Source organism: Accipiter gentilis, chromosome 5 (genome assembly GCF_929443795.1).
Source record: "Accipiter gentilis chromosome 5, bAccGen1.1, whole genome shotgun sequence".
NCBI lineage: Eukaryota > Metazoa > Chordata > Aves > Accipitriformes > Accipitridae > Astur > Astur gentilis.
The window spans coordinates 16768163-16795912 of record NC_064884.1 but is presented as its reverse complement, the minus strand read 5'-3'; the positions used below and the strand labels follow the sequence as shown (position 1 = coordinate 16795912).

At 37.3% G+C, this 27750-nt stretch overlaps 1 protein-coding gene across 4 annotated transcripts in view; it reads right to left on the bottom strand.

The window, feature by feature from the left end:
- The window catches only part of MACROD2 (mono-ADP ribosylhydrolase 2), a 912387-nt gene that overhangs the window by 611071 nt on the left and 273566 nt on the right, over positions 1 to 27750 (bottom strand). For all 4 annotated transcript variants that reach the window (XM_049799615.1, XM_049799616.1, XM_049799617.1 and 1 more), the window contains exon 5: positions 26345 to 26461. In XM_049799615.1, the coding sequence (XP_049655572.1) occupies positions 26345 to 26461 (117 nt within the window). The remainder of the gene's footprint in view (positions 1 to 26344; positions 26462 to 27750) is intronic.

The window sequence follows — 27750 nt, the reverse complement described above, 5'->3', positions numbered from 1 at the left end:
TAGAAGACGGTTACTGCCATCACTGAAGATGTAAGCCTTCAGAGTTTTCATAAACACACAGCCTTGTACTTCAAACTATCAAGAAAATGCCAGCTATCAGTCTAGGGAGGTATTTGAATACTGAGATGGAAATTAGCTTTAAAATTTGCATTTAGGAATGTGTAAATGTATGGATGAGCTTTTACATTATGAAATTATTTCCTTGTTTAAAAAACCGTACAGCATTTGCCAGCTGACTCCAGAAAAACCCTGACTTTCCCTCTATACTCAGTTGTTATGATTAACCAGGAATATTAATGAGAAATTGATGTATTTATAAGGAAATTTTAGAGAAAAATTACTGGTAATTGCTATAGTATTTCAATGGGATGCCCCAAGTTAGATTTCAATTTGCTATGCTTAAATTGCAAAAACAATTCCAATTGCAATCAACTGCATGTCTCTTTGAATTGTTTAGAAAAATCAGAGATGCAGCATCTGAGGAAGTTAACGTAGCTAACATTTTACAAGCAATTCAACCAATTATAAAATTTACTCATAACACCAAAATACCATGCCAGGACTGTTGGTTTCACACCTCCCACGTAAGGAAATGTTTAGTAAAGTAAAAAGCACATATTATATATAAGCTAAATCAATGTCAAGCAGAAACAAAAAATGCAGTAAATATTAGTATGAACTTAGAGACAAACCATGAAATATGAAACCACATGCTTTTTTTTAATCCATTTCATAATGAACAGCTAAAAGTGCCATTCACTAGCTGTTGTTGGAAAGCTGCCAGTTCATTTTTAAATAGAGATGTCAAAGGTCTGCAAACCTGTTATTGAATGAGACTGAAAAGCATATGACTATGAACAATTGAAAAAGACTGGGGTGATGGGGTTAGGTGCAGGCACACATGATTTTAGGCAACCTTTTGGCTTGCCATGTTCTTTGAAACTCAGTCCTCTGGAGCTTTCAAGGCTCTACCGTTACCCCAGTGATACATAAATTCAGGACCACAAAGCGTACCTCAGCGTCTCTGCTCTGGGGGCTCCTAATGAGTTAAAAATGAGAATGTCAGCACAGATTAACTTTTCAGAAGTGAAAACTTATGCTATAGATCTCTAGAGGTGAAAAGTAGACCTAAGTCTAAACTCAAATGCAACACACTTCTGCTCTAATAATACATTCTGCAAACAGAAAGCATCCATGTAAAATACCATTAGTGCCAGAGACATGGAAAGATATTTAAAACTGTGAAGGTACATATTTTTAATGATGTAATTGTGTAATCTAACTCTGATGTGCACACTCTAAGCTGAAAGATGCGTTCATGTGAAAGTTCTACCTGCGCCAATGCACAACACAGGAACAAAAACTCCTCTACTTGCTTCAAACATCTAGTGCCACAAAAGTGATTGTGCTTGAGCAAAATTGAGCATCCAGCCTGAAGGAAAAATATATGTGTGTTAATATATCAACAGGTCCTCTTCAAATGAGAAGTGAATAATACTGTGTGTAACCATTAACAGAAATCAAGGATAAGTTTCCTCCACCTGCTACATTTAGCAATGGCATCAAAGGCTCATTAATGCAAACAGTAAGGAACACATTCTCCTTTTTGCAGTGGGGAAAAAAAAATGTACAACAGAGACAAATGCATGAAATGCAGAAACAAGTTGTTACATCTCATGCCACTGGTTATCATGCAGATAAACCAACAAAGCAAAACCACAGAGAGGCATGGCTGAGCTGGATGTCAGCTGGGGTCCTTCTGCATGGCACTTGGATTAGTGCTGTGTTCTTTATGCAGCATTTACATGTGGACCAATACTCAGGGCACATGAAAGATGGCATTATGTTTTCAAAGATACAAACCCAGAATATGGCCAAACACAATACACAGTGTTTCAAGGAAGTGGCACAATCCAAAACGTTTGTTTAAACGATGAAAACTCCACCACTTAATCTGCGCACATATTATCCAAAAGACTAACTGGTCAGTCAGGAGGAGTGCACAGATTAGGAAAAACACCTTCTAGAGATGGCAGGTAAAAGTAATAAACTATAGTGGTGTTATCAGTATCTTGCACATTCTCAGCATCTCCACAGGCACAGCAGACTCCTTCCTGCGCAGAGTGATGGATAATTACATGTAAGCCATGCAGAAGGGATGCTGTTACAGATGCTGTCATGAGGACCTTTGTTGCTGAGCTTAAACTGTGGAAACTCAGGGCATTAGCTCTTGAACTGCCTCATTCAAATCAGAGCGTGCCAGCTGAAAAGGCAGCCATCACACATCTGTAAAACCCACTTCTCTCTGTGGGCCACTCTTAACTGGCCTCCCATGAAAGTGAAGGGCTAGATGAGCTGACAAAGCCAATGCAGCAGAAAGCCAAAAGCAAAACATTTTTCTTGTTTTTAAAAAATAGGAGTTGATGGAGGTGTCCATCCATTGGCAGCTCTGACTCTGGAACCTGTGCATGCTTCATGTTTAATGCTGTTTACTTCAAGTAATTGACAGCACCAGCAATTATAATTTCTACTGTCTTTCTACAGGCAGTTTTGCAGGATCAGGGTCTATGCTAGTCATGCCCCCAGGCATGGATCTTTCCCACAGCAAGAATTTAAAGGAAAAGAAACACAAGCAGTAAAATACAATCATTAGAAAGTTTTAGAACAAAACTGTGGAGGACACATTACAACTGAAGATATTTTAACCATTCTTATTTAATGAAGGCAAGGTGACTCTAAAAGACAGAAACAAAAGACAGAAGACTGCAAATTCATATATAAATAAAAAGGGGAGAGCAAACAGTTGTATACCTGGATATAAACCTTAAGTAAGCCAATGAAACATGGCTACAGTTTCAATTTTGCTAATGCTATTTTCAAATAATTTATTTTCAGGGAAACATAACAAAGAGTTAAAGCCCATGTAACAAAAAAAACCCCTTTGTAACTGGATGACTGTAAGGATTCTTCTGTAAAAATATCAGAAATGTCCAACTACTTGAAGAGCATACATTTTCTAAAAGTCGTATTAGGCAATGAAAAGAAATATGTCCTTTTCCTTTCAGCAGGCCTATTTATATGCCTAAAATTAAACACATGCCTAATAATTAAGCGTGATTAGGTTCCAATTACTTCGTTTGTGCTTCTTTAGTGTTTCTTTCATTTCATTCTAGCTGCATCAAAACGTGAAAACCAGAGATATGAATGGCTGAGATTGACTGCCATCAGTTTCAGACACATTTCAGCCCACCCTGAAAAATGTAAGCTTTCTGTCATACGCTGTCTGTAAAACTCATGTCTTCCAAACAAAGGTTCTGAGAACAGAGCTTACATGGCACCTTTAGATTTTACATTTTGTTTGACATCTACCATTTGTGAGAAATGGCATTTTATAACCACTTTCCATCCTGTCTGTCCCCATCACCACCACCCCCACCAAACATAATTGCTTTTACTATAAATATCTGACAGTGCTAGTGAAAGTAATAGAAAGTAAGATTTAGAAAGCTCTTTTTGACTGCCTAATAGCTATGTTATATAAGTGCAAATCTTCTTCTAGTGTTAGTGTTAAGTAGTTTCTTTTCAACCAAAAAAAAAAAAAAAGGAAGGAAGGAATAAATCATCCTTCACAAGTGGATAGCACAGTCTGACCAGGAAAAAAACAATTCTTGTACTTAAAGCACATTCGAAAAGTTAGCTTATCATCAGGCAGTGCACTACATGCCTGCAAGTTTCATCTCAGAGATTCAATATTAATGTCCTTTTTATCAGTTTCTTATTTGAATATATCCTAAGTTTGGTAAGTAGAGCAGATTTACTAAGCTAGAGGAAAAGGAATCAAGTTTGCCCAGGTAAATCCCATTATTTTCTGACTCAAATACTCATTAAAGTAGGAAATAACTGACATGACGCACTGTATCAGCTGCTATGGAAAATGATTCTTGATGAATGTTCAGTTTACTGAGCAGACCTTAAAAGTGTTCCAGAGCTGCCAATAATAACTGAGCGGCAAGCCTTGACAACAGAAAAGCAAATCAATACATCTAAAATGACATGTACAGAAATCAAAATTATATTAAAAAGAAACTTCAGCAAATCAAACAGATGTTCACTTCAGAAGATAAACATTCAAAGAGTTATAATTTACAGGTATAATTCAGATTATGTGCGTTATTTAGAGCACCAAATAGCTTAAATTAAAATCGCATGAAAGTATCCCTACAGAAATTGTTCTGCTCCCATTAAAAGAGGAGATGAGTATATAAGTAATTTTTTGCACTTCTCTTACCACTCAAGTAATTCTGTAAACTGAGAGAGGAGATCTCAGTAAGAGCTCTTGTGAAGACACAACCTTAAATACCCAAACCAAAAGACTTCTGAAAGTGTTCTTCATATGTTTATGTTCATATGGTGCTGTTTAACATCTTTGTCGGCGACACGGACAGTGGGATTGAGTGCACCCTCACCAAGTTTGCCAACAACACCAAGCTGTGCGGTGTGGTCGACATGCTGTAGGGAAGGGATGTCATACAGAGGGACCTTGACAGGCTTGAGAGGTGGGCCTGTGTGACCTCATGAAGTTCAACAAGGCCAAGTGCAAGGTCCTGCACATGTATCAGGGAAATCCCAAACACAAATAAAGGCTGGGCCATGAGTGGATTAAGAGTAGCCCTGGAGAAAAGGACTTGGAGGTATTAGTGGATGAAAAACTGAATATGAGACAGCAATGTGCGCCTGCAGCCCAGAAAGCCAGTCCCATTCTGGGCTGCATCAAAAGAATGGTGGCTAGCAAGTTGAGGGAAGTGATTCTGCCCCTCTACTCTGCTCTCATGAGACCCCACCTGGAGCACTACATTCAGCTCTGGGGCCCCCAACATAAGAAAGACATGGACCTGCTCGAGCAGGTCCACAGGAGGACCACAAAGATGTAAGAGGGCTGCAGCACCTCCCCTATGAACACAGGCTGAGAGAGTTGGGGTTGTTCAGCCTGGAGAAGAGAAGGCTTCAGGGAGACCTTACAGCAGCCTTCCAGTACTTAAAGGGGGCCTACAGGAAAGATGGGGAGGGACTCTTTATCAGGGAGTGTAATGATAGAACGAGGAGCAACAGTTTTAAACTGAAAGAGGATAGATTTAGATTAGATGTAAAGAAGTTGTTCCTCACTGTGGGGGTGGTGAGGCACTGGAACAGGTTGCCCAGATAGGCTGTGTATGCCCCATCCCTGGAAGTTGTCAAGGCCAGGTTGGATGAGGATTTGAGCAAGCTGGTCTAGCGGAAGGTGTCCCTGCCCATGGCAGGGGGGGCTGGAGTTACATGATCTTTAAGGTCCCTTCAACCCAAACCATTCTATGATCCTATGTTTCTTTCATGAAGCCAAAGGCCTGCCTTTCAGAATGGCTGTTCACAAACAGCCAACACTCCTTCATGCTTTTGCAAAATTTCACTTATTTAAAACATATTTTGCGAAACTCAGTGAAGAACAGGATCTCAGCCAGAAGGTCCCACCATATCCCCAAGATCTTGGGAAATTATGAAGTCCTGAAGCAGCACTAGGACTGATGCATATCTAGTGATTTCTCACGTGATTACGCAAAAATGTAAGCAGGGGGAAATGCAATTTCACAATTGGCATCGAAGTTCAGGAATAGATTACAGCAACCACAGCCCATGGAAAAACCACCCTTTCAGCAGTACTCCTAAGTGGAAGCAACCCACCTGCAGGCTACCCCTTCACAGCCCAGACCTTGTTCCCTGCCTGGTATTGACTCCCTTTCCCAAGTAGCATCCTCAGATAAACTCCTATGTTCTTGGATCATCCAACATGAAGAGTTACAGGAGGAACTACCCTGAACATGATGGTAACTTCCCTCTGAAGCATACGGGACAGCTTATACCTCTCAAAGCTGCTGTTTCCTAACATCAAAAAGTAATTAATCTAAGTTGACTTCCATCATGGAGTGAACAGTTTGCCAACAGTTACCACATAATATTATGTTAGAAATTATACATGTTCACTACACTGGAGATGTGCCTAAGGCATTAACTGTATAATGGTATTTTCAGCAGGGATGTATATGTGGACATGCACACTGGAGTAAGAAAAGCTGTGGCAGTCATGGATTGCACAATGGTTTCCATAAACAGAATCTTCTGTGAGAGCTTTCCCCCCTACTGTATTAAAGTTTTCCATGTTTGGCCTCAGAAAAAAAAACAGAATTGCTCTAAATATTTTGGGAATGAAAGAACTGCTCCCATCTCAAATCCATCACTGGGGAGAGAAACAAGAGTCTGATTTCACTATGTTCTCCTCCAAGATTTACTTCAACATGTGGTACTTTCTCCATTTTCATCTTTAATTTTTGGTTCTTCCATTCAGAAAATATTAACTGAGGCAAGGTTTACTCAGATGTCTAAACATATCTGAGTAGAGGGAAGCCTTGTCAGTGCTTTAAATCAGTTGGGACATTCAGGGATGAAGCACTCATCAACTGAGCCTCACAAAGTGTGGGCCAGTTAGGAAAGGCTGGACAACTGCTTATGCCCTGCTCTCTGTATTTTGGAGCCTGGAAAGGTACTGAAAAGCTGTAGCAGGCTTTAAACTACACAGTATGTAGTCCTGTTAGGGAGAATAAAAGAGCGGCACTGGCAAAATTCAATTGTAACTATGTAAAGATCATGGTAAACAGTCTAAAGCATTATTAGCTAAATTCAGTGTGATGGCTGAAATTCATATGTGGAACCAATTCCTCCCCTATGTATCATTTAAGCTGTTATTTCCTCAGGTAGTACATAAACTCTATGATGGCATTTTAAGCAGGATGATTTCACACTGAACCATTTCCAGAAGTCCTGTGAGATACGAAGAACTACTGGGTTGTTTACATTTGTTATGTTCAAAAGGAGGCTTTGTCCAGAAAGACTCATGACATAAGGTAGATAAGCCACAAGCAAAGGAAGGTGTCAGTCGCACACACAGAATAAAGTTTTCCTTTACAATCTGACATTATCCACCTAGGCTGAAATATAATCTGTGGTTGTCCTGGTTTCAGCTGGGATAGAGTTAACTGTCTTCCTAGTAGCTGGTACAGTGCTATGTTTTGAGTTCAGTATGAGAAGAATGTTGATAACACACCGATGTCTTTAGTTGTTGCTAAGTAATGTTTAGTCTAAAGTCAAGGATTTTTCAGCTCCTCATGCCCAGCTGGAGGGGCACAAGAAGCTGGCACAGGACACGGCCAAGGCAGCTGACCCAAACTGGCCAGGGGGGTATTCCATACCATGGGATGTCACATCTAGTGTATAAAGTGGGGGGAGTGGGGGTGGGGAGATACCCGCTCAGGGACTAACTGGGTGTTGATCGATGGGTGGTGAGCAATTGCCGTGCGCACCATTTGTACATTCCAATCCTTTTATTGTTACTGTTGTCATTTTATTAGTGTTATCATTACCATTATTAGTTTCTTCTTTTCTGTTCTATTAAACTGTTCTTATCTCAACCCACGAGTTTTACCTCTTTTCCTGATTTTCTCCCCCATCCCACTGGATGGGGGGGAGGGAGTGAGCGGCTGCGTGGTGCTTAGTTGCTGGCTGGGGTTAAACCACGACGGTGGGTTTTTTTGAAAATATTAGGAAAACAAAACAAAAGCCTAAGCATACACATTAAATTGCTACCAAGAGGAAAATCCATATTATGCAGGTGACAGGTTCCTCTAACAAGGCATTTAATATAGCAACATACAGGAAATACCACTGCCTGCCTTCAAATACCTGCAGAAAAGGTTAAGGAATATAAAAGGCAAAAGAGGAACAAACAGTAGCGCACAACAGCATAAGCTAAGAGTGCAAAGTGTGTTAATTAGTGTATTATAATGACTTCTGACAGCTTCACATAATGCTTTTTCATCATCATACTGTTTCAATTACGCATTCTCCACTTGCTGCATTAAAAACAGCCTCACTATTATTTTTCACCTGCTGCTTCAGTATTAGGTTTAAGCACTTACATCTTTCAAGAAAATAATTTTATTTTCCAGAAGGTAATCACTGATTCCCTCAATAAATGCTAGGGAAAAAATTCCTCTGCTCTGTGAAAGCAAAAAAGGAAAAGAAAGGGAAGTGTTATAATGTGGTATGCTTTGTTATCTCCAATACACCATGATCCTCCATGCTTCACAAAGACCTTGGTTAGAAGCCAATCACGTAGCTCAGAATTGGAGCACATTGGTACAGAAACCTTAAAGCTGGACTAACTTTCCCCAAATGCTGAAAGAATGATGAAGCAGCCCTTTTTTTTTTAACCTTTAGCTCAGCTATTAAACATGGAAACAAGCATTAAGACAAATGTCTGGAAGTCTGATCTACTAACAATATAAATTAAAAGATAAAGTTTGCTATATTATTACTAATGACCTACTGGGGAAATACGTACCTTCCAATATGGTTTGGTTTTGTTTTTTTTTAACTTTGCGCCTTGAAGAATCACAAGTAAGGAAATCCAAAATGAATGCATAAATGGGCCTAAATCCTTTCCAGTATTTAAAATACTGGATTATTTCATTATTCTCATTGAAATGGGGTATAATGAAGACTGGAAGACTACCTTGCTCCTCTCCTTGAAAGGCCAAGCAGTACACACTGTGATGTCAAATGCAGAGGATGTATGCTGTGGGGCAGAGCATGAACACATTAAAGGAGCACAACTCCACGGCTGATCCCTACAGCCACTCACAGAAGCAGGCTCTGACAACAGACCTGAGACATAATGAATGGGTTGCCTCCTACGCCTGCCTCTGAGCTCACTCTGGGGAGAGGCAGCAATGGGAGGATGATGATTGCCTCCGGGAAACAATCTTTCCCATCCCAAGCTTCATGGGACACACCCTATCCACAGTCATGGTATGGGTGGAAGAATTTTTTCCATGCACTCATAGACTGCTCTGTTCCAACAAGTCTGGTACAGTCTTCCTCCATCCACTCCTGAAAGATGCCAAGAACCTGTAAAGCAAGTTGAGATTTTTAGCAGTGCTCTAGAGGCACCCAGAGCCTTACAGGATTTGGTGTTCAGAAAACCACCACAGGCAGAGAAGTGTTATACAGGGCAAATGATCATGATCATTTAATGATAGTTTACTGTAGTAGGCTTCAATATACCCACATTTTCAACCACTTCTCCACTCATTTTATGAAACAATCACCTAGTGAGAAAACTCTTGGCACAGAGCCACAAAACAGAAACAACTCCTTGATATTTTCATGCGGCAACTCATCACCCAATTATTCCTCTTCCTTTTACATCTCACTGAATTTTAACACTGAAAATGGCACAGAGCCAAGAGGCAACTTTTTGGCCTAAATTCTGTATTTGGTCAAAGTTCTCAATTCTCCTTCTTCTTTGCCACCTCTTCCCCCACAACATAATGCTTTAAGCCCTTAATTAAAGTTTATACAGCTAGAGTGGCACTCCCAGGCAATGAAAATGTATATTTGGAGGTTTGACAGCAGTATCTTCCATCAAGCAATGCACCACATTAAGTAGCTGCAAACTTTTTTAAGGCATTTGGATGCTTGTAGCAATCACGGATTGCTGAGCTGAATTCTTGACACCAGGCACCTTTTAAGCAAGACTCTTCAGGCTCCACAGTGCCTTTTTTTTTTTTTTTTTTTTAATCTAAAGAATTATTTAGTGGCCAGATTTTCCCATGTGCCTAGTACCCATGCACTCATTCTGCAATCTCTCTGAACGGGCATCTAGTAAGATCTTAAACCAGCACTGGAGTGCTTAGAATTACTATGTAGTAACAGATTTAGGCACTAACATTTTAAGCTACTGAAGCTTCTTATTTTCATCCTTAAAATCTATTCATGTAAGTGCAGCCACCTCCTAATTCAGAGCAGAAGATTTGAGATTTAAATGTAGGTTCACTTGAAGTGAGTTTAACACACAAAAAGTGGCAGGAGTTGGAATACGGCTCTTTTGTTAATTGAAGAAAAAGAAATGAAAGAATAGAAGAAGCAAACAAATTACAAGACCTGTCAACCTTGTTAGACATTGTGCTGAGAGCAGTAGGGATGAATGGGAACTTCCCACTCCTATGCCTATCACAAACAAATGAAAATATATGCATGGTTTTGAATAAGGTATTTAGGAGGTGACAGATAAGTCTTGGGAAGGCAAGTTTGCTTTCCCTGTTGAGAAAATAACATATCTCAGTAACGCTACTTTCTTTCAAATTCCTCAGGACAATGATTCACATAGGGCAATTTCAATTTATTTTGACTGTTTACTCTGTGTTGACAATCTGAACTGGTAACTTCTGATATTCTACTGTAGGAAGCAGCCTTAAATGTGACAGCTCAAGCTGTAAAGAATTAATACCTTCAAAATTATACACCTCTTAACAAACCTTCTTCCTTCCCAGCTTTTCCAGCCTTAATTCCAGCATTCCAGCTTTGTGTTTGTTTTGTCCAAAAGGAGGGCATTTCATTCCAGAATGTTATTCTTTCCATTATTTTGGAATTACACACATCAACCATGTCTGGGTAAGCCCAGAAAAAATGAGGGAAAAAAAAAATTTGGAAAATTATTTGAGTGGCAGAAACTGCTATCCCCCAGAAATATCTGTACTCATTTATGTACTTGAAAAATTTCTTCTCTTAAGATTTCCTTTATTCGAAGAACATGACCATATGCTACATGAACATACAGAATCATAGTGCTATCCACAATATCAAAATAGATTTACGCAGACAGTATATTTAACTCTACAGTAATCATCTTAACATGAAGGGCACAAGCCAGAGAAAGAAAACCAATCTCTGCTTGCATAACTAAGGATTGTGTCACTGCCACAACCTAACCAATCGCTTTTAAATGTCACAAGAAAACCTGAAAACTACATTAAGCTCCCAAAAAGGCTTTCCAAGCAAACATTTTCCACCACCACTTCATTCACATTGCTGAAATGAAATCTTTAGCAGAGGGCAAACTGAAATTTCTTGGTCTTAGAAGTCTCAAATAAGCACCATTCTTCTCAAGCAAGACACTATTTTTATTTTTTAAATTGTTCCCTTCCTTTCTCGAAGTAAAAAAAGAACACCCTACTATTTGCTCACTATTGTCAAGTAATCTGAAAAGTACAGGAATGTAAAATTAAAGCTCTAACAAAACTGACATAAGCTTCAAAAATCATTCCACATCATTTGAAGATTCCTGCTTCACTAAGTTTTATTGTTCTCCAGTTTAGTTAATCTTCTGATATGTGAAGGTCATTGTTCCATGTATTTTGAAGGTTTATACTTATGCAGGAATGTAGGAATGGTTGTGTAGGTAACTCTGAAATCAACCCCATTAGGGTAGAAAGAAGAATAGATGCCAAAACTCCTCTCTTGCAAAGATAAAATGTAAATGCTCTACAGAAAGTGAAAACAGCTCCTGAGGGAATTGTTAGGAACTGGGCAAAAGAGCAATGCAAATGTTTCAATTAGTCAAGTAGAAACTTGAAGAAAGAGAACTGGGCATGCTTGTGAGAACAGAAGAGCACTGCCAGCATAGTGCAGTAACAGACAAAGCCCATGCCTAGTTCACTGACCTTGCATCATGACATAATGTCAATAAAAGAAAAGGAAATAGATAAAAATCTGTACATACAAAGTGTATCCCATTTATTCCTTTAAAGGATTTAGTAAATTCCACAAGTCTTCGGAAGCATAAAGATAAGTTAGCTACTCATGAAGGAAAAAGTGCTGTCAGTTTTCAATCCAGCTTCACTGAGTTTAGCAAGGACTTCAGGGGGAAACAGTGTTTAATAACATCTCTCACTGCACTTAAAAAAAGAGCTACCTAACTGGAACCCATAATTTAACCTTCTTCCCTTTGGAAAATTATTCTCATGAAAACACTTCAAAATGAAGAAGGAAAACCGATTTACTTGTCTTTTTCTCAGCTTGTTAGGTAAGATAGAATTCTCCATACATTACAATTATGTTCTGAATGCATTAAGTATGACTGATACTCAGGAAAAAACCCAGCAGGATGTATTAATGATTCACCTCATATAAAATTTCTTTTACACATTTTTAATTTTTAATATAACTTAACAAAATAAGAAAATGTTAAGAGTGTTCAGCTGGAAGAGGAAAAGAGAATGATAAATATATCACAGACTCTTTAATCCAAATATTTTCTTTAAAATAAATTCCACTTTCAAGCTTCATTTACAATCTAATTTGCACAGAGTTGCCAATCCTGATTAGCCCGAATGAACTCCCTAAACATGAAGGCAAAATCTCCCCGACAGTGATATAGCAGGAGACTAGAACACCTGCAGACATCCACTGTGCCACAAGAGACTTTCTTTTTACTTAGAATTACCCTCAAATGAATACCTTCAAACATAAATGTACAAAAGAAAGGATCTCAAAATCCTTGGTTACAGAGAAACCTTGCATTTTAAAGACTGAAGTAACGCATGTTGTTTCAGACTAAAAGCTAAGAAACAAAGAAGTCTCTCTAGCTTTCAAAAACAATGATCACTCAAAAAGGGAGAAAAGCTTGATTTTTACCAAAGCCTCAAGACACTCTTAATAGGATCACTAGTAATGAGTCATGTTACAGTATGCAAGGTAAAGAAATACTTGTTCAGCCCACCAGCTGAATGCATAATTCTCCATGAAGACCCATAACACAACCATCTGAAAAGCCACGGTTTCTTTTAAAAAAAAAAAAAAAAAAAGAGAAAAAGAAAAAAAAGAAACTGATCATTTTATAGGTACTATGTGTACTATGAGTCTGATCTCAGATGAAACTCGTGTCATGAAAGTAACAAATGCCTTAATAAAGGAGAATTTTCACACCCAGCAAATCATCACGTCATCTATTCCTGTTGATTATGGCATTTATTTGGTCAAGTATTCACAAGTTAAAACTCCATGTGTTTAATCATAGAGTCTGGCCTGTTATAAAGCATTATGTCTTAAGACGTTATTTGATCAGAAGGCAAGCTTAGACTAGTTCTTGCAACTTAGAGAAATTGCAATCAACCATTTCTCAACATCTGATAGGAAGGAAGCAGAAGGAATGCATTTTAAAATGTGTATGGTTTGATCAATGATATACAGGCAGTGTTTCAACAGTTGTGATTTTTAAAAATGAAGGGGTATTCCCTGTATGTATAGAGGACAGTATGGCACATACCACACCTCATGCATTAAAAGAAATGTCAATCATCTTTTTAATGCATATATTAAAACAAGGTACGTAACCGACATGAAAAATAAAATATCTTTAGTTATTGAACTTGCATTTAACTATGGCCTGAATTAACATATTGGTTTAGATGAGAAAATAATATTTCCAGGTCAACTAGAAATGCTTGAGTGTAGCTACACTGATACTTGATGAAACAGGACTGCTTTGCTTCTGGGATGATAGCATTTCCATCTCCCTATAGCCCAAGCTCAGATGCTTCTCTTACATTTAGTAGGAATGAACCCTAAACCTTAATTCAAATAGTCTGACTTTCATGAAACCCAAGATTTAGACCCAGCTCTGTACTTAGAGGAAGTGTTCTTTTCATTAGGTGGAAGGAAGAAATAGAGGTAAACACTATAGTCAAAAAATCAAAAAAGAGTTCACATCAAACAGAAGCAAACTGCACAATGAATGGAGAATGAAAGACAGCTGAGAAAGGGTGAGAGATGGTTGGGAAGACACTAATCTGATTGAGGATGCTCTGCCAGTCTGTGAAAAGACACAAGAAAAATATGGAGAGATCACCACTAAAAGTGACTGCCCAAGAAAGTGGTGGAAAGAGGGGGAAAAGTTTGAAGAAGTAGACAAACGCAGGGGTAGGGGAGGAATAATATACTTGGCAGGCACAGCATTTAGAAAAGAGACACTGTAGTTAAATCTGTTAATTGTACGCATGCCATTTTATCAATTTGGAGGCTAAAGGTGCAAGATATAATGGATGCTGGGCTTAGAGCCAAATCACAGCTCCTGCTGTTGAACATCCAGCTACTGTAAACCAACAGGGGTGCTTTTATTTTTTAAAACAATGGTAGGTAAACACATTGTTTTCCAAACATCAACAGCACATCTCCGTTACAATTTCTCCAATAAAAACCACAATAATCCAAATGAGCATTAGCACTGGTTTGTATTAAGGATAGCCTGGAGCTGATAGTTAAATGCAAGGCCCAGTATCAAAGAAACACATTGAATTCCTCTGCCATTCCTCTCCTAGGCTGGGAGATATGTTTGGCTGGTTGGATAATAAGGAAAAGTGAGGAAAGTGTGAGAAGAGAACAAACATGTGTACCTCACATGTGGCCAAAAACGGCACTACTGAGAGGCAACCACCTCGCAGGCATTCGTTTCAGAGGAGGGCTCAGTACAGTTGGCCCTGCCCAAAGCTTTCCCAGTTTAAAGCCACTGAATTCACCTCCTAAAAGACTGGGCAGATTAGGAAACAATTCATTCACTTTACAGCAATACATCGAAATCTCAGGCTGTTCACACTGGCAGGCTGCTGGAAAAACACAAGACAGACTTACTACACCTGTGTCTAATATGAATTACCATTTATTTAATAAAACGGGATTCTTATGAGGAACTAGGTTAGATAATGGGTTACAGAGCCATTTGCTTATACACTTCTGCTTCAAATTCAACACTGAACAGCAGTGACAGAAAATTGTTACCAACTGATGCTGTTTCAGTGGATTACTTGAAATGCACTGATACTCTCAGCTTGTTCTTGATGGGTATGTTACTCTGATACAAAAGTCACATCCACAGTTGGAACTAATTCAAAGAATATTTTTAAACCACAGAATATTCCAAAAACTGAAAAAATTATGTTCCTCTCCTATTAAAAGATAGTCAACCTAAGTCAAGACTTGGAAACTTTCTCCTTCCCATTGCTGTCATGCTGATCCACTTGTCTAATGTGGGTTACGCACAAGTGGGTTTTTATTTCTTATTTTTAAACAGGCGCTTAAAGTCTGCATCCCTACAGGCATGAATGCAGCTCTGAGCTGTCTGGGAGGAGAGCAACAGGAGCGGAAGGAGTTCTGCAGCTGAAATTTCTTTGTACGCCACAGGAACACACAACACACCAAACAGCATCACAACATGTGAAAAAGGCCAAAGTCCCCCAAGCTCTTTGGTATATGAGGTACCACCTTGTCCCACCTTAGTGGATTTCCTTTCAGAACATGCTGTGTCTGCCATACAAGGGACTTACTCATTTGTGCTGCCCTGGTCTCTTATTCACAGTCATTGGTCCCATAAAATATTGTTACTAAAAAAAAAAAGACCAAAAAAGTCCTCTCATTTTCAGCCTCACCGTCTATGTATGATCACAGGAGATTCTGTGACCCATGAACTAACTGCTCTTTTTGATAAAACTATCTGGTAGAAAAGCTAAATAAAGCATTGTCTAAAATCAACAATAAAAAGACAGGGAAAAAATAAGATGAAATCTTACTATGTTTTTAGAGATCCTGAAGTGTTGAAAATTACATTAATTTGACAAAAAGCGTCTGGGGAACTTATATAGTGGCATATTTAAATTTTTTAAAAAGGAGAAAAACCCAAATACCCCAATTGCAGAATAAAAGTTCCACAAATAAGGAGGACTTGTGGATCTGTAGCTGCAATAGGACATCCAAGTATCTCCAAGATTCACAGACCTCCGACACAGATCTTACGCCTTTGAATTCCCCATGGGGGCAAACCTGTATATAAGTTTTCTTTACTTCTACCCTAATTGTTCCCAGGCTAACACAGTGGCATTCCAGTTGATCAAACATAATTAGATTTTCTTTCACATCCCAGTCTGGTGTGTCGGATAGGTCTCTTCCCTTGCTAAAAGCAGCAAAAATCCAAGAAAGGCCAGAGTGGTGGCTGTGCCATTCAAGAGCTGATTTAACTCGGAAGCAAGAGCTAGTGAGGAAGGCAACGACAATACTGGAAGCATTTTAACAATAACCACTATAAAAATTTTAACCCAAACAAGATTTTGTTGTTGTTGTTGTTGTTTGGGGGCTTTGGGTTTTTTCTGTCTTGTTGGGCTTTTCTTTTGTAATCTGGAGGGAAATACCAGTCTTGGCTAAAACTAATTTTTATGTCAAATGCAGTCTCCATTTATACAGTCCCTAAGCAAGACAGGTAATAAATATTCTTTAACAATAAATCACAACAAGAGGAGAGTTTTTATGCCCTTCAAAAACCATGCAAGAAGGAGGGATCCTGGCAGTAATGGGGAGGCAGTTTTATTCTTAAGTTGTGGCCAATCGTTCAAAGCCAAAACTCATTTTCTGAAGTTGACTTTCATGGCCAAGTGTAAGATTCTGATTGAAAATTACTTGGTTTGCATCTTTGTTTATGTTCAACTCTCTAAACTGAAAAAAATCCAGCAACATTCATGGCTCCCCAGTCAATTTTGCATTAACTTCAATTTCAGCTTCTCATGAGGCTGTATTACAACAAATTAATTTTAAATGAACAGTCTTCCCTGGAAATATTTCTGCACCATTTCGCAAAAAAAAGTTGTTTTAAACAAAATTACACCTCTGACAGGATTACACCTGACACAAATGCAATCTCTTACTTGAATGAATTGTGATTTTCAAAACTGCAGGCTTTCAGAGCATATTATATGATGTTATTTTGCTATCCATGACACCTCTCAAAGTCTCAAGGTTTTTTTCCCCTCTCTGCTTCACATATAACATGTGCGGAGTTTCCCCAGCTCTACTGGAGAATTAAAAATTAATAATGCAGCTGTTAAAACAAAAAGCTTCAACGAAAAACTGTTTCCTTCATTGTGTTCATGGCTACTTTAAACAGTTTACAGTCTTGATGACCTGCTGTTTATAGCAGGCTACAACATACTAAGTACTATTCTTACTTTCTCAAAATGGACCCACATGTTTTAATTCTAATGCAAACACTGTATAAAATTATACTGAGAGCCTAGTAAGAAAGTTGAAAAAAAAAATGCAATCCAGACAGACATACATATAATTAGATATCAAAGGGGTTATTTTTAGTGTTGCAAAGCATTTCTCATTTGTGTATTTATTTATTTATAAGCCTGGAAAAGCCTTGGAAAGATACCAACTATTTTTATTGAAAACTAAATAGGAAGCATACTTAGAAGTGTGCAATGATCTATTAAACACATTCTTTTTTGCCATGTTGAAACATTAAAATGGTCAGATACTTCTCTGTCCATCTCTCTGATACATCACTAGAAAATATAAGGATTCAGGCCGCTGTGTCTGAGGTTACAGGGAATTCAGTATAACTCACTTTCCCAAGGAGCCAGAAGAGAGATCTGTAGCATGACAACTAGCTAAGAAAAAGTATGTAAGAAGACATAAATCAAAGTTGGTGACAGTTGTTTAATTAACACTTTCTTCTGACTTCTTACTGTGTAAATTATATTACACAAACTATACTCATCTACAAACCAGCATGTGGGCAGAAACAGCTATAAAAAAGTTTACAATAAGAGTACTGTATCTTGCATTAATACATTTTCCTCCTAAACCTGGTCCTAGAACTATTATCAGTCACTTGGAGTACCTCTCAGTCTTTTTTGTTACGGTTTGATTTTTTGTTAATATTCAAAGACATCCAGAAAGGTGTATGGCCCAGATCAGAGTGACTCCTGTGCCCTCTAGATGACACATTTCAAAGTTCCTCTGTATTCCCAACAGTAAAACTTCAGTCCTAATCCAGCAAGCTAAGAGCCCCATGCTGCAACCACTAAAAACTAACATTTCTTCTCCAGATATTCTGAAAATGGCCAAAACTCAATGACATCCAGAACCTATTTTTTCTTATCAGCTAATTAACCTACAAGATACTGCCATCAATCTAGAAGAGGATAAGTGGTAGATCATTTGCAAGTCATGCAACGGTGTAAATAATCTGCAAGATTGACTAGCATGCATAGAAAAAATATAAACACACACATAGATAAATAGCTACAGATATACAGTAATATAAATGTATCCCCTCCATCACTTGTTTTTCCTTTTTTTTTTTTTTGCAAAAAGGTACAATATCACTGATGATAACTCAAGAATCTTCATAAGCATCATCAAAAACTCACAAATACCAAAAAAAGGAAGGAAAGATCTGAGAAATATTTTAAACAAAACTAAAAAAAAATAAAAAATATCTGATTGTGAAGACAAAGTTAAGAAAAGGGGGACACTAGGAGAAATCTAAAAAACCCAGGAAACTAATTTTTTCATAAATTCCTACTGCAGCACAACCACAACAAAAAAATCCATGTGACTTTGATCCCCATACTCAAAGGCAAAATGTCTTCGATGATGGTAGCTTTTCACCAGTAGTGAAACAGCACCTTTAGCATGTCAAATAATACCAATTTTTTTAAATTTCTTTTTACTATCTGGTTAATCACTATTTAGATTCTTTCCTACAGCAATTAAAACATTATTTACGCCATGCAGTCTCACACCTGATGTCTTCTTCCTGAAGAAAATGTTTTGAGTGTTTGGTCTCATTTTTCACCAAAAAAACTTATTTTGGTCTGTGCACTTAGTTTATGTGAAATAGCCTGAAGATTCCTCTGCTGGGTGAAACAAAGATCTTTTAAAACCATTTTACATAACCGTCCCATCCTATCCACTTTAGAGCGGTCGAAAGGAATTAGATTACAGGTAAAAAACTCCTCTTAAAACAGTCCCACTTTTCATCTATAAGATTCTTTCAAAATATATTCAGAAAAAAAGAAAAAAAATTAGCAGCTTTAAACCTCAAGTAAAAAGCAAGGTTTGTGGGTGAGTGAAGGATAACTCAAAAAAATCACAGCACCTTTCACGTCCATATTACTCCTTTTGCTTTATTTCAAAATAGGAGAATGAAAATAGCTATGTCCTTATTTATTATCTATGATCTAATTATTTCCATTTGCAAATAATTTATCATATTTTTGGCTGAGGAATATGCAGATTCAGCACAAAAAGGAATCATATACTTTGCTTGCAAGAAAGAAAATCAGGCTGTACTGTTTTTAAAACATTCCAGCTACAAGAATATAATTATTATTAATCTGAAGAAATGATATGAAGTTAATGACCTCTGAGAGGCTACAATTTTAAACTCTTTTCCTACCCTAGAGAGATGGAGTATCAGCAGTTAGTGTTCCAATTCAAGCCCCAAACCTGTGCCAACATATTTTATAAGGTAAATCCAGGTTTGGGAGACAGGCTGCATATTTTTCAGAGACTAACCCAGCATAAATCACAAAGTGCCAACACACTATGAGGTTAATGTTGTGTTTTACTACAGTAAGCAATTTCTATCACCATTTAAAATGAGACAAGCAAAATTCAGGCAGACAAAATCTCATGCATCAAAGATTAATTTTTCAAGTACTGAGTGTAGGCTTTGGCTACTGAGGAACGTATTAGAGTGGGAGCAGCAGCAACTGCTGCAGTTAAAGAAGCATAAACATCTCCATTATAACCCATTATAACCCCTTCTACTTGTCAGCTGACTGTAGCTATCAGAATTTTGTTTATTTTTCTGCTACGCATTAGACTTTATTATTATTATTATTTGAGTAAAAAGGACCAACTCTACCCAAATATGGAGGAAATAAAATATATTAGCCTTAAGGGACACAACGCCCTGCTTCAGTGCCAACATGCCTGAGGAATGACTATACACCACCAGTGTGGAAAGTCATGTTCCAGTGAAAATTATTTTTCATTGAATTAGGAGACATTTTAAATAGTAACTTACACATAAATTAAGCATTAGGAAAGTGTGTACACATTGTAACTTACTCTCTGTTTCATCAAGGGGGTATCCAGAGGGTAAACCCCAGTACATAGAATGCTGACGCCAGGAATAAACAGTGTGAGCTGCCGTCACCACCACACTACACTGCCAACTCAGTTCTTTTACTGTTTTCAATAACAGCAAGAATTGGACTTTTGCAGAAATTGTAGATATCCAGAATTACAGAAGTAATAAGACCAGGGTGGGAAATTCAGGGCATCAAGTTTCTGCTGCCTGACATTACACCGTGTTAACACATCCTATTAACTATAAGCCAATGGTGGACCCAATTACTGAGCAAATGGTTCAGTCCTCCTATTAATTTTGTCTGTGCCCACTCCTGTCCTGGAGTTCAGTATTCAGTCACTGGATTGCAACAAGTGATGCCCAGAAGAAGAGGATTTAGATTTAGCAGTGAGGATCAATAATAAAACATTTTCTTTAGCCACAATACACACGTTTGTTAACTGAAAAATTTGATCGGAAATGAGGGTTTCCAGCAGTAGTACATGCTGAAAGTGTCACAGCACGACACTACACAGAGCACTGACAAATGCACACGCCAGTCCATTCACAAATTAAATTTTAAAGAATATATCCATTAAAAAATGTATATGAGCTAGGCTTGAATCCAAGGACAAAGACCACATAGTCTTGTGCTGGAAGATTCTCACTGATTCATAACCTCATATTTCAGCTGGTAGCTACAGCACTTCTCCCTTTTCCACCCAAACTGATGACAGACCCTGAGCAGACTTGGAAGAGAAGGAGATGTTTGAACTTGTTTAGTTGAAGTTGATAAATGCATTCCCCATCGTTCCCCATGGGTCCTAACTTCTCCCTTTGTGTGTGTATGTGGAGGGGGGTACATAAGGGAGAGACAAGCCATAAAGCTTTACAATATACCATAAAACCCTCTCTAAAATCTAAGCAGGTTTCAGGACCAAAGAAGTAATCATTAATATTTCCTTTCCAACACTTTTACAGCATATGCAATGTACGCTATTGTTAATGGTGAATATAGCAGGTCATTAAGATGACTGAAGCCAATTAGACCAAATTAAAACAAAATAAAGACAACACTGCACTTATTTTCAAAATGGTCATAAAACACATAAATTGAGCTTATAAAAAAAAGATTTGAAGCTTAGACACAACTCAGAAGAAAACCACACAAATACGTAGTAAGTGGGTTTGTTAACCATTTAAGAATCCTTTCCCAAAGAAATCTAAACAACAAAAATATCAAGAATAAGGGATCTTGGACCTTTGATTAATATTAACTTGCTTTGCTTCATTTTAAGTTTAGTTTTAAATATTTAAGGAATGATAAAGATTTATGAAATACAAAAAAAGGGACAGCAAACAGCTGCTGCAGCTCAGCACTGTTTCAGGAAATACCTACCTAGAGCTTTTTTGGGCTTTACCTTTATTTCCAATAGGTGTCACACAGTTTGGGCACAATGCTGACAATAATGTGATGCTTCTCAGCTAAGACAAAGAGTATAAAGACATCCCTCCTGGAAAACTATCATAACATTTATGAAGCTTCAATTATATTAATGATCGTGTCACCATATGCTTATCAGCAGCCTTTTTCAACTGGAATGTCATCAAACTTCAGTCTAGCTATGCATCTGGTGGCACACCTGTTTTCACTTAAATATTTAAAAGCAATTGTGGAGGAAGATCAAGGACCTTGACCAACAGAGAACTAGTAACGAAGTTAGTCTTCTCCAAGCAATCCTCTTTCTTGGCCACGTATTGCTCACTTTTAATGCTTTCCTTTTCAATTCCCACACTTTTTCCGGAAGAAAAAAGGAGGTAGCAAACTGAACAGTCATGCAAAGACAATGTTCTTCTGCACATCAGAACCACACAGAAGAAAGTATCTCTGACTCTTGTGTATCGGAAATATAGAATCGTTTGAAAAAAAAATTACATATTATTAAATCAACCAAGGTTTTAAAAGTAAATAAACAAACAAAGGTCTTTGTGGAACCCTGGAAATTCAGATAATATGCTTGAATATTACGCCCCATTTTTCCAATTGATCAGTTCTGGAGTACTGGTGTAGGGTTTTGGAGTTCTGTTTCTTCATAATCAACCTTTTAATTACAGCTCTGTAAGCAATCTCCAAGAAAATATGGAGAGATTTAAAATCACTACCCTTACAGCCTTACTTTAAAATAATACCCTCCAAATATTCATCTTTTAAATACAGAAAATTATGTCTATATAATAGAAGGACACTTTTTAATCTCTGTTTTTTAATCTCCACTTTTTAGTCTGATTAAACAAATTTAAAGGCTGATTCTTCCTACTGCGGTTAATACTAGCACTCCTCCTAACTACTTATTTCACAGCAGGAATTGTCTTTGAGAGCACATTCACATTATTACTCCAGACTGATGTACACAGTGACTTTGGACCAGAAGACTATGCCAATATATATGGCATTTCCTAAAGGACACTGCTTAAAGTACTAAAAATATCGAGCAAACAAAAAAAATTATTCTAAATATTATAGCTTTATTGACAACCAATGTATTAGAAACTGCCTAGCATTTCCAGCAAGGTACTTCCACTGAAAGTCCACCTTTCAGATTTAATTTACCATGGTTGGCTCTATCCCATATTAGAAGCTGTAAGATTTTATTTTCTTAGGTTTAAGGGGTTTATTAGCAAACATTTCTCAGAAAAATAAAGAAATTATTACTAGACATATTAACAATAGAAAAAAGTTAGTTTGGGGGTCCTTTCCTGCCATGGTGGGGGTACCCCTTACCTGTGTTGGATGTCATCACCACGTCTGCAATTCGTTTTAAGCCTGTTAAATACCTTGCAGAATGGGAGTGTATTTTCTAATGTGTTCTGACAGGGTTCCCCTGGTTCCAGCCATAAACACAATTTACATTCAGACCATTTTCTGCCAGTAGAGTCAACTGAGACCATTAATCAAATGAGAAAGAAAACAAGCATTTGTAGAGCTTTAAACAGATACTGTTCATCTGTTATTTAAAGCATGACGGTATCAGAGTACTGCTCAATGTTTGAAGACCAGTTGTTCAATATTTAGAATGAATTTTTCTTTAAAAGGAACAACAATATGAAGTACAGAAGTTAAGTAATTGATGATTGGTCTGGGAGAGCATTAAAGGAAAATATCTCAGAGCAAAAAGCACTGCCTTTTTCAGCCCTCCAAAGCGCTATGAAAACTTGGTGCCTGTATAGGTGTTTGCTGAAAAACAACAATAGATTACATCAACAAAATTATGTATTCAGCAAATAACTCGGTTGGCATTTGGGGGGGCTTTGTGTAGGCTTTTGCAGCACAGAAGGCAGATGGTGATTACACTGACTTCTGTAAAACTGTACTGAATGTTACATTAACGGGTAATTAGAAAGCTCAATTTGATTTTACTTCTATTTTCATACAGACTATTTTTTGGCATTCAAAAATATATATCGTGAGAAGTTCACAAAGCAACATCTCTAGGCTATAGACATGTTAATCTTGGTCTGTTCACACTATTAGGACAAAAAGATGAGGGAAAAAATGAATTATTCTATGTATTCTCTCCCTGAACATTTACTGTTACTTGTGTATTTCAGGAACTGACCTCTGACTCAGATGCAACAAGAACAAATCACAGAAAGCTTAGCCTATACACTAAATCTTTACATTTTTCAGTCAGACATTATTTTTCAATTTACCTTTGTGAAGAAATAATTTGTCAGACCTGTTCTTATTTAACCTAAGTAAATACAGCAAAGTATTCAATAAAAATACAATAGATCATAAAGGAGATTGCCAGTTTTTTATTTACCAGCTACCAGCTTCCTAACAAAGCATACCTTCCCTTCAAATGCCAAATTTAATTCCAACTTCCTCCAAGTTGTCTATAAAACAAAGCAATATGCTGCATGATCTTTGAATACTAAATCTTAACATGGAGTCCTCCGCTTAAGCCCAAGTCCTGCATCATACAGCACACAGGCAGGCTGCTCCATCCCAGAGCAGCTTTGCTGATTTCAGCAAACTGCTTCTAAGCAAAGCATTTCAGGATCAAGAAGTAGAGATGGGAAAAACCCAGGGGTAGGAAATACAATTGTAACATTTTACAATTCTTTTAGACAAAAAAACCCACAACAATTCATCATGCTAGGAAATACATTTCACATTTACTACCATTATTCATCCAACTGCAATCATGAGAAGAGCAGAGACAACAAAATAATCATTGCACTACTCAAACTGTTAATGGATTATTGTAGTTGGTCTCCTATATACAAATACATAAGTGAAAAGCAAACACATTGTGAAAGCTGGCAGTTATCCATTCACCTATAACCTTCAAAAAATTGCTGACACACAAAATTGCATCACAGCCCATCTGGATGGGGAAGTCCAGACCTCCCGTCATGTTGCTGTTCTCTTCACAAAAATCAGATGTAAAGTAGTATCCACAGTTAAATTGTCATACTATTATGACAAAGTGACACAGAGTGACAAAAGATATCCCGTGGCTCTATAGCTCTTTACAATACGAAAACAGTCTTGATTGTTTGATCACTTTCAGATGAATAGTCTAAAAGGTACAATAATTTAATGAGCCTACAACCAAAGCTTCTAAAGGGAAAAGTAAAAGAAAACAACAGTTGGTGAACAGAAATGTTTTAAGGAAAAAAATCTAAGAACTCAAGAGTATCTAATTCTCAGCCTCCGCATGCAAACTACACATTTCCCTCCCTCTGCCTGTTTATCAGTTAATGTATCCTTTCCCCCTCTCATGCTGATGCATGATCAAATACAAATAGATGTGGTTTTGATGCAATTTCAATTTCTAAGAATATTGATTAAGCAGAATATTGACTTTTCTCTATGTCTGGTTACAGGTTTTATTTCCAACTGCAAGTGATAATGGGTTTTCTCATTGTTTTGTTTATTATTCCTTCATAAAGAACAAACCAAAAAATTTTCCTATAGTCTTCAAACAGGATCCTGTTCTACAAACCTAACTTAAGCAAGACCCATTAAACTGCTATAAAATTTAAGTGAAGGCCACGCCTCAGACATGACCCTTTCTCTTTCTAACACAGTTCAGTGCTCATGGCTTTAGTACTTTTTTTTGTTTTTTTTTTTTTATTTATCTCATTAAAATACATGGGAGGAATTATGCATCTATGGATGAGCAATTTTTCTGTCCCTCCCAAGATTTTTTTTTAAAGGGGAAGAATTAAACATCAAAAATCCCCAGTAAATTACAATGTGTTATCTAACAACCCTGTCTATTTTATAGGAATCCTGTGAAGATTTTGGCCATACACAAACCCAACATAACTACCACACTGAATCTTCCTCAACAATTTCCCTGACCTCTAGTCAAATTAACCTTTCAAAAACAGTCATTAGCAAGTGGTAAAACTAGGTATAAAACATATATAGCAATTATCACTGTTAAGGAAATAGTTGATAGCTCACATCAACATCATAGAAGGTGCCAACAAATGACTGGGAACACAATTTTCTTCTTTACCTAAGGCACTATGGGCCACAGGAACCTAAAAAGATACCTGCTACTGCAGTAAGCATTTCATTTTACAGGAAAAAAGTGTAGAACAAATTAAGAGAGCAGATCTAAATATTTCAGAATGAGCCATGTTCCTAGTGCAGACTGCATATAAAAAAAGAGAGCTTGAATTCTAGTTATATGCTCTTTGCAATGCTTTCTTGGTATTTGTATCATCATATCTTAAAATATTATTCCATAACATCCTAACTTGCAGAGATTTCCTACTTTTTATTCTTATATAACAGACTGGCCAACCAACCAACGTGCTGTCAATGTTCATTTTTTCCAAGACAAGCTCAACATCTATGCAACAAGGTCAAATAGCTGTGTCCCTATTTTAAATAGGATGTGAATTTTGACAATTCCACTTTCAAAGTGCAAAAACATTCCAGCACTAAGCTGCACTCTGTCGAAAGCTAAAGTGCGACAGATGCCTTCATGGTAATTGCCAATCAGCCTCAACGCAGCAGCCGAAAACACAATACATCACTTTGATCTCCTCAGCTCTCAAAGTATTCACAATCAAGGAATCTGCACGAAGAATATGAAATATGCAACAGTTTCAAAAACTGTCTCCATGGAACTTAAATATGATAATGTATATTTTGTTCATACTTCATAAAGCATTTCCAATCCTTTATTATGCATATGAAAGGATATGTTTTAGCTTGCAAAAAAAACCCCAACCAACCAACATGAAAGATGCTTTATATTTTAGAGACATGTAGGTTTCCATTGGATAACACATGTGAAACAATCGTTTAGAAAAGCCTGAATTGCTTTGAGGGGAAGACATTATTACAGAACATGCTTAATTAAGTCCCACTGCTAATTTTGTAAAATGAATACCTTGTTGAATTAGACTACAGGGAAATAAAGCACGCCTACCAGCTCCACATGCTTAAAACAATAAGAAAACATGGAGGAAGGGTTGACTTACATTTTGCAGGTAGATCATATCCACACGTAATTTTTGCTTGTCCAGTCTCACAGCCACTCAGGTTACGACATTCAGCAACCAAGCAGGGCCCAGCAGCTCTGTGTATACAGCCATCCACTACAAAAGCAAACCCAGAAACTCTTACTTACTAAAAGCCAGTCTTTATGTTGCCTTCACACAAATATACAGTCACAAAACTTTACTGTTCATTTTTACATTCACAGCTCAGACCTACTGATGTCTATGTAGATATCCAAATATATACAAACTTTTTTTCTGCCAGAATTAGTCAGTGTTTATCAAAAAATAATATTCTGGTAACTGAAAAGAAAACACCTAGAAAAGGTAAAGCAGAAATAAAATTTCAACATTAGGAAAGCATCTCATTCAAGGCTCTAAGAAATTCTCACTACAAATTATGAAAACAAATTTGATCCCCAGCTAAATACCAAACTCTCTTTTACTACATACCTCTGATACTTCTACATTTATGCAGACCATTTAATGTCATCATCCTACTTATACCGTATACAAAAATTCCAAGAAATAATGCTTATGGATTTGAAATATAAAAATACCTTGTTTTGACCTTTATTCTTTTTTACATTTTTTAAATTTTGCATTATTCATGCAATACTTTGGAGTTAATTAAATAATAATTACTAAAGGTTGCAATTGCAGCTAGTATGCAAGAAAATTAATAGAGTGCATAGATCTTACTACCCTCAGGAGCCAGCAAAAGAATAGTAGCAGAGGCAAAGAATAAAAAAAGGCTGCTGGTACAGCATTTCTGCCCTCTTAACAAGCAATCAAAGAAATCATTTACTGTAATTATGGCAAAAAAGTTTAAGAAAAAGGAAAGAAAAAAACCAAGGGAAATACTGTATGCATGAACATATTAACCACAGTAAGGCCCTAGGTCAGCAGCAATGTTGAAGTTCAACTATGAGAAATAATCATCATATAAAGTACAATATCAATTCCAAAAAGGTAAAATAAGCTCAAGTATGAAGGCTAAACAAATACTTAAGGTGACAAGAAAGGAAGATTCTGTATGCATATCATTTAATATTTATTTCAGATTTCATTTCAGATTTAACCAGTTCAAAGTTACAGCAGTACCCAACAGCATGTTTGAAGCAATTAAACCAGAAAAGGTTTGAAAAGCCAAGTGTAGATGGGTTTTCAAGAGATGCATGGAATCTGTTCATAGCGTAACCTGTGTAGCTTTCTACAGGCTAGCAGAGCAAGATTTGGGCAATATGAAGCTTGGTCACTCAGCATCCCTACTGACCATTCACTGCCCACTGGGATGCAGGGAGACCAGGTAACTCCCTGACCCCAAGATGCTTTTCAAAGCTGGAATGGAAACAACAACTGGCCTTTCTGCATTAAAGTCATAGCTG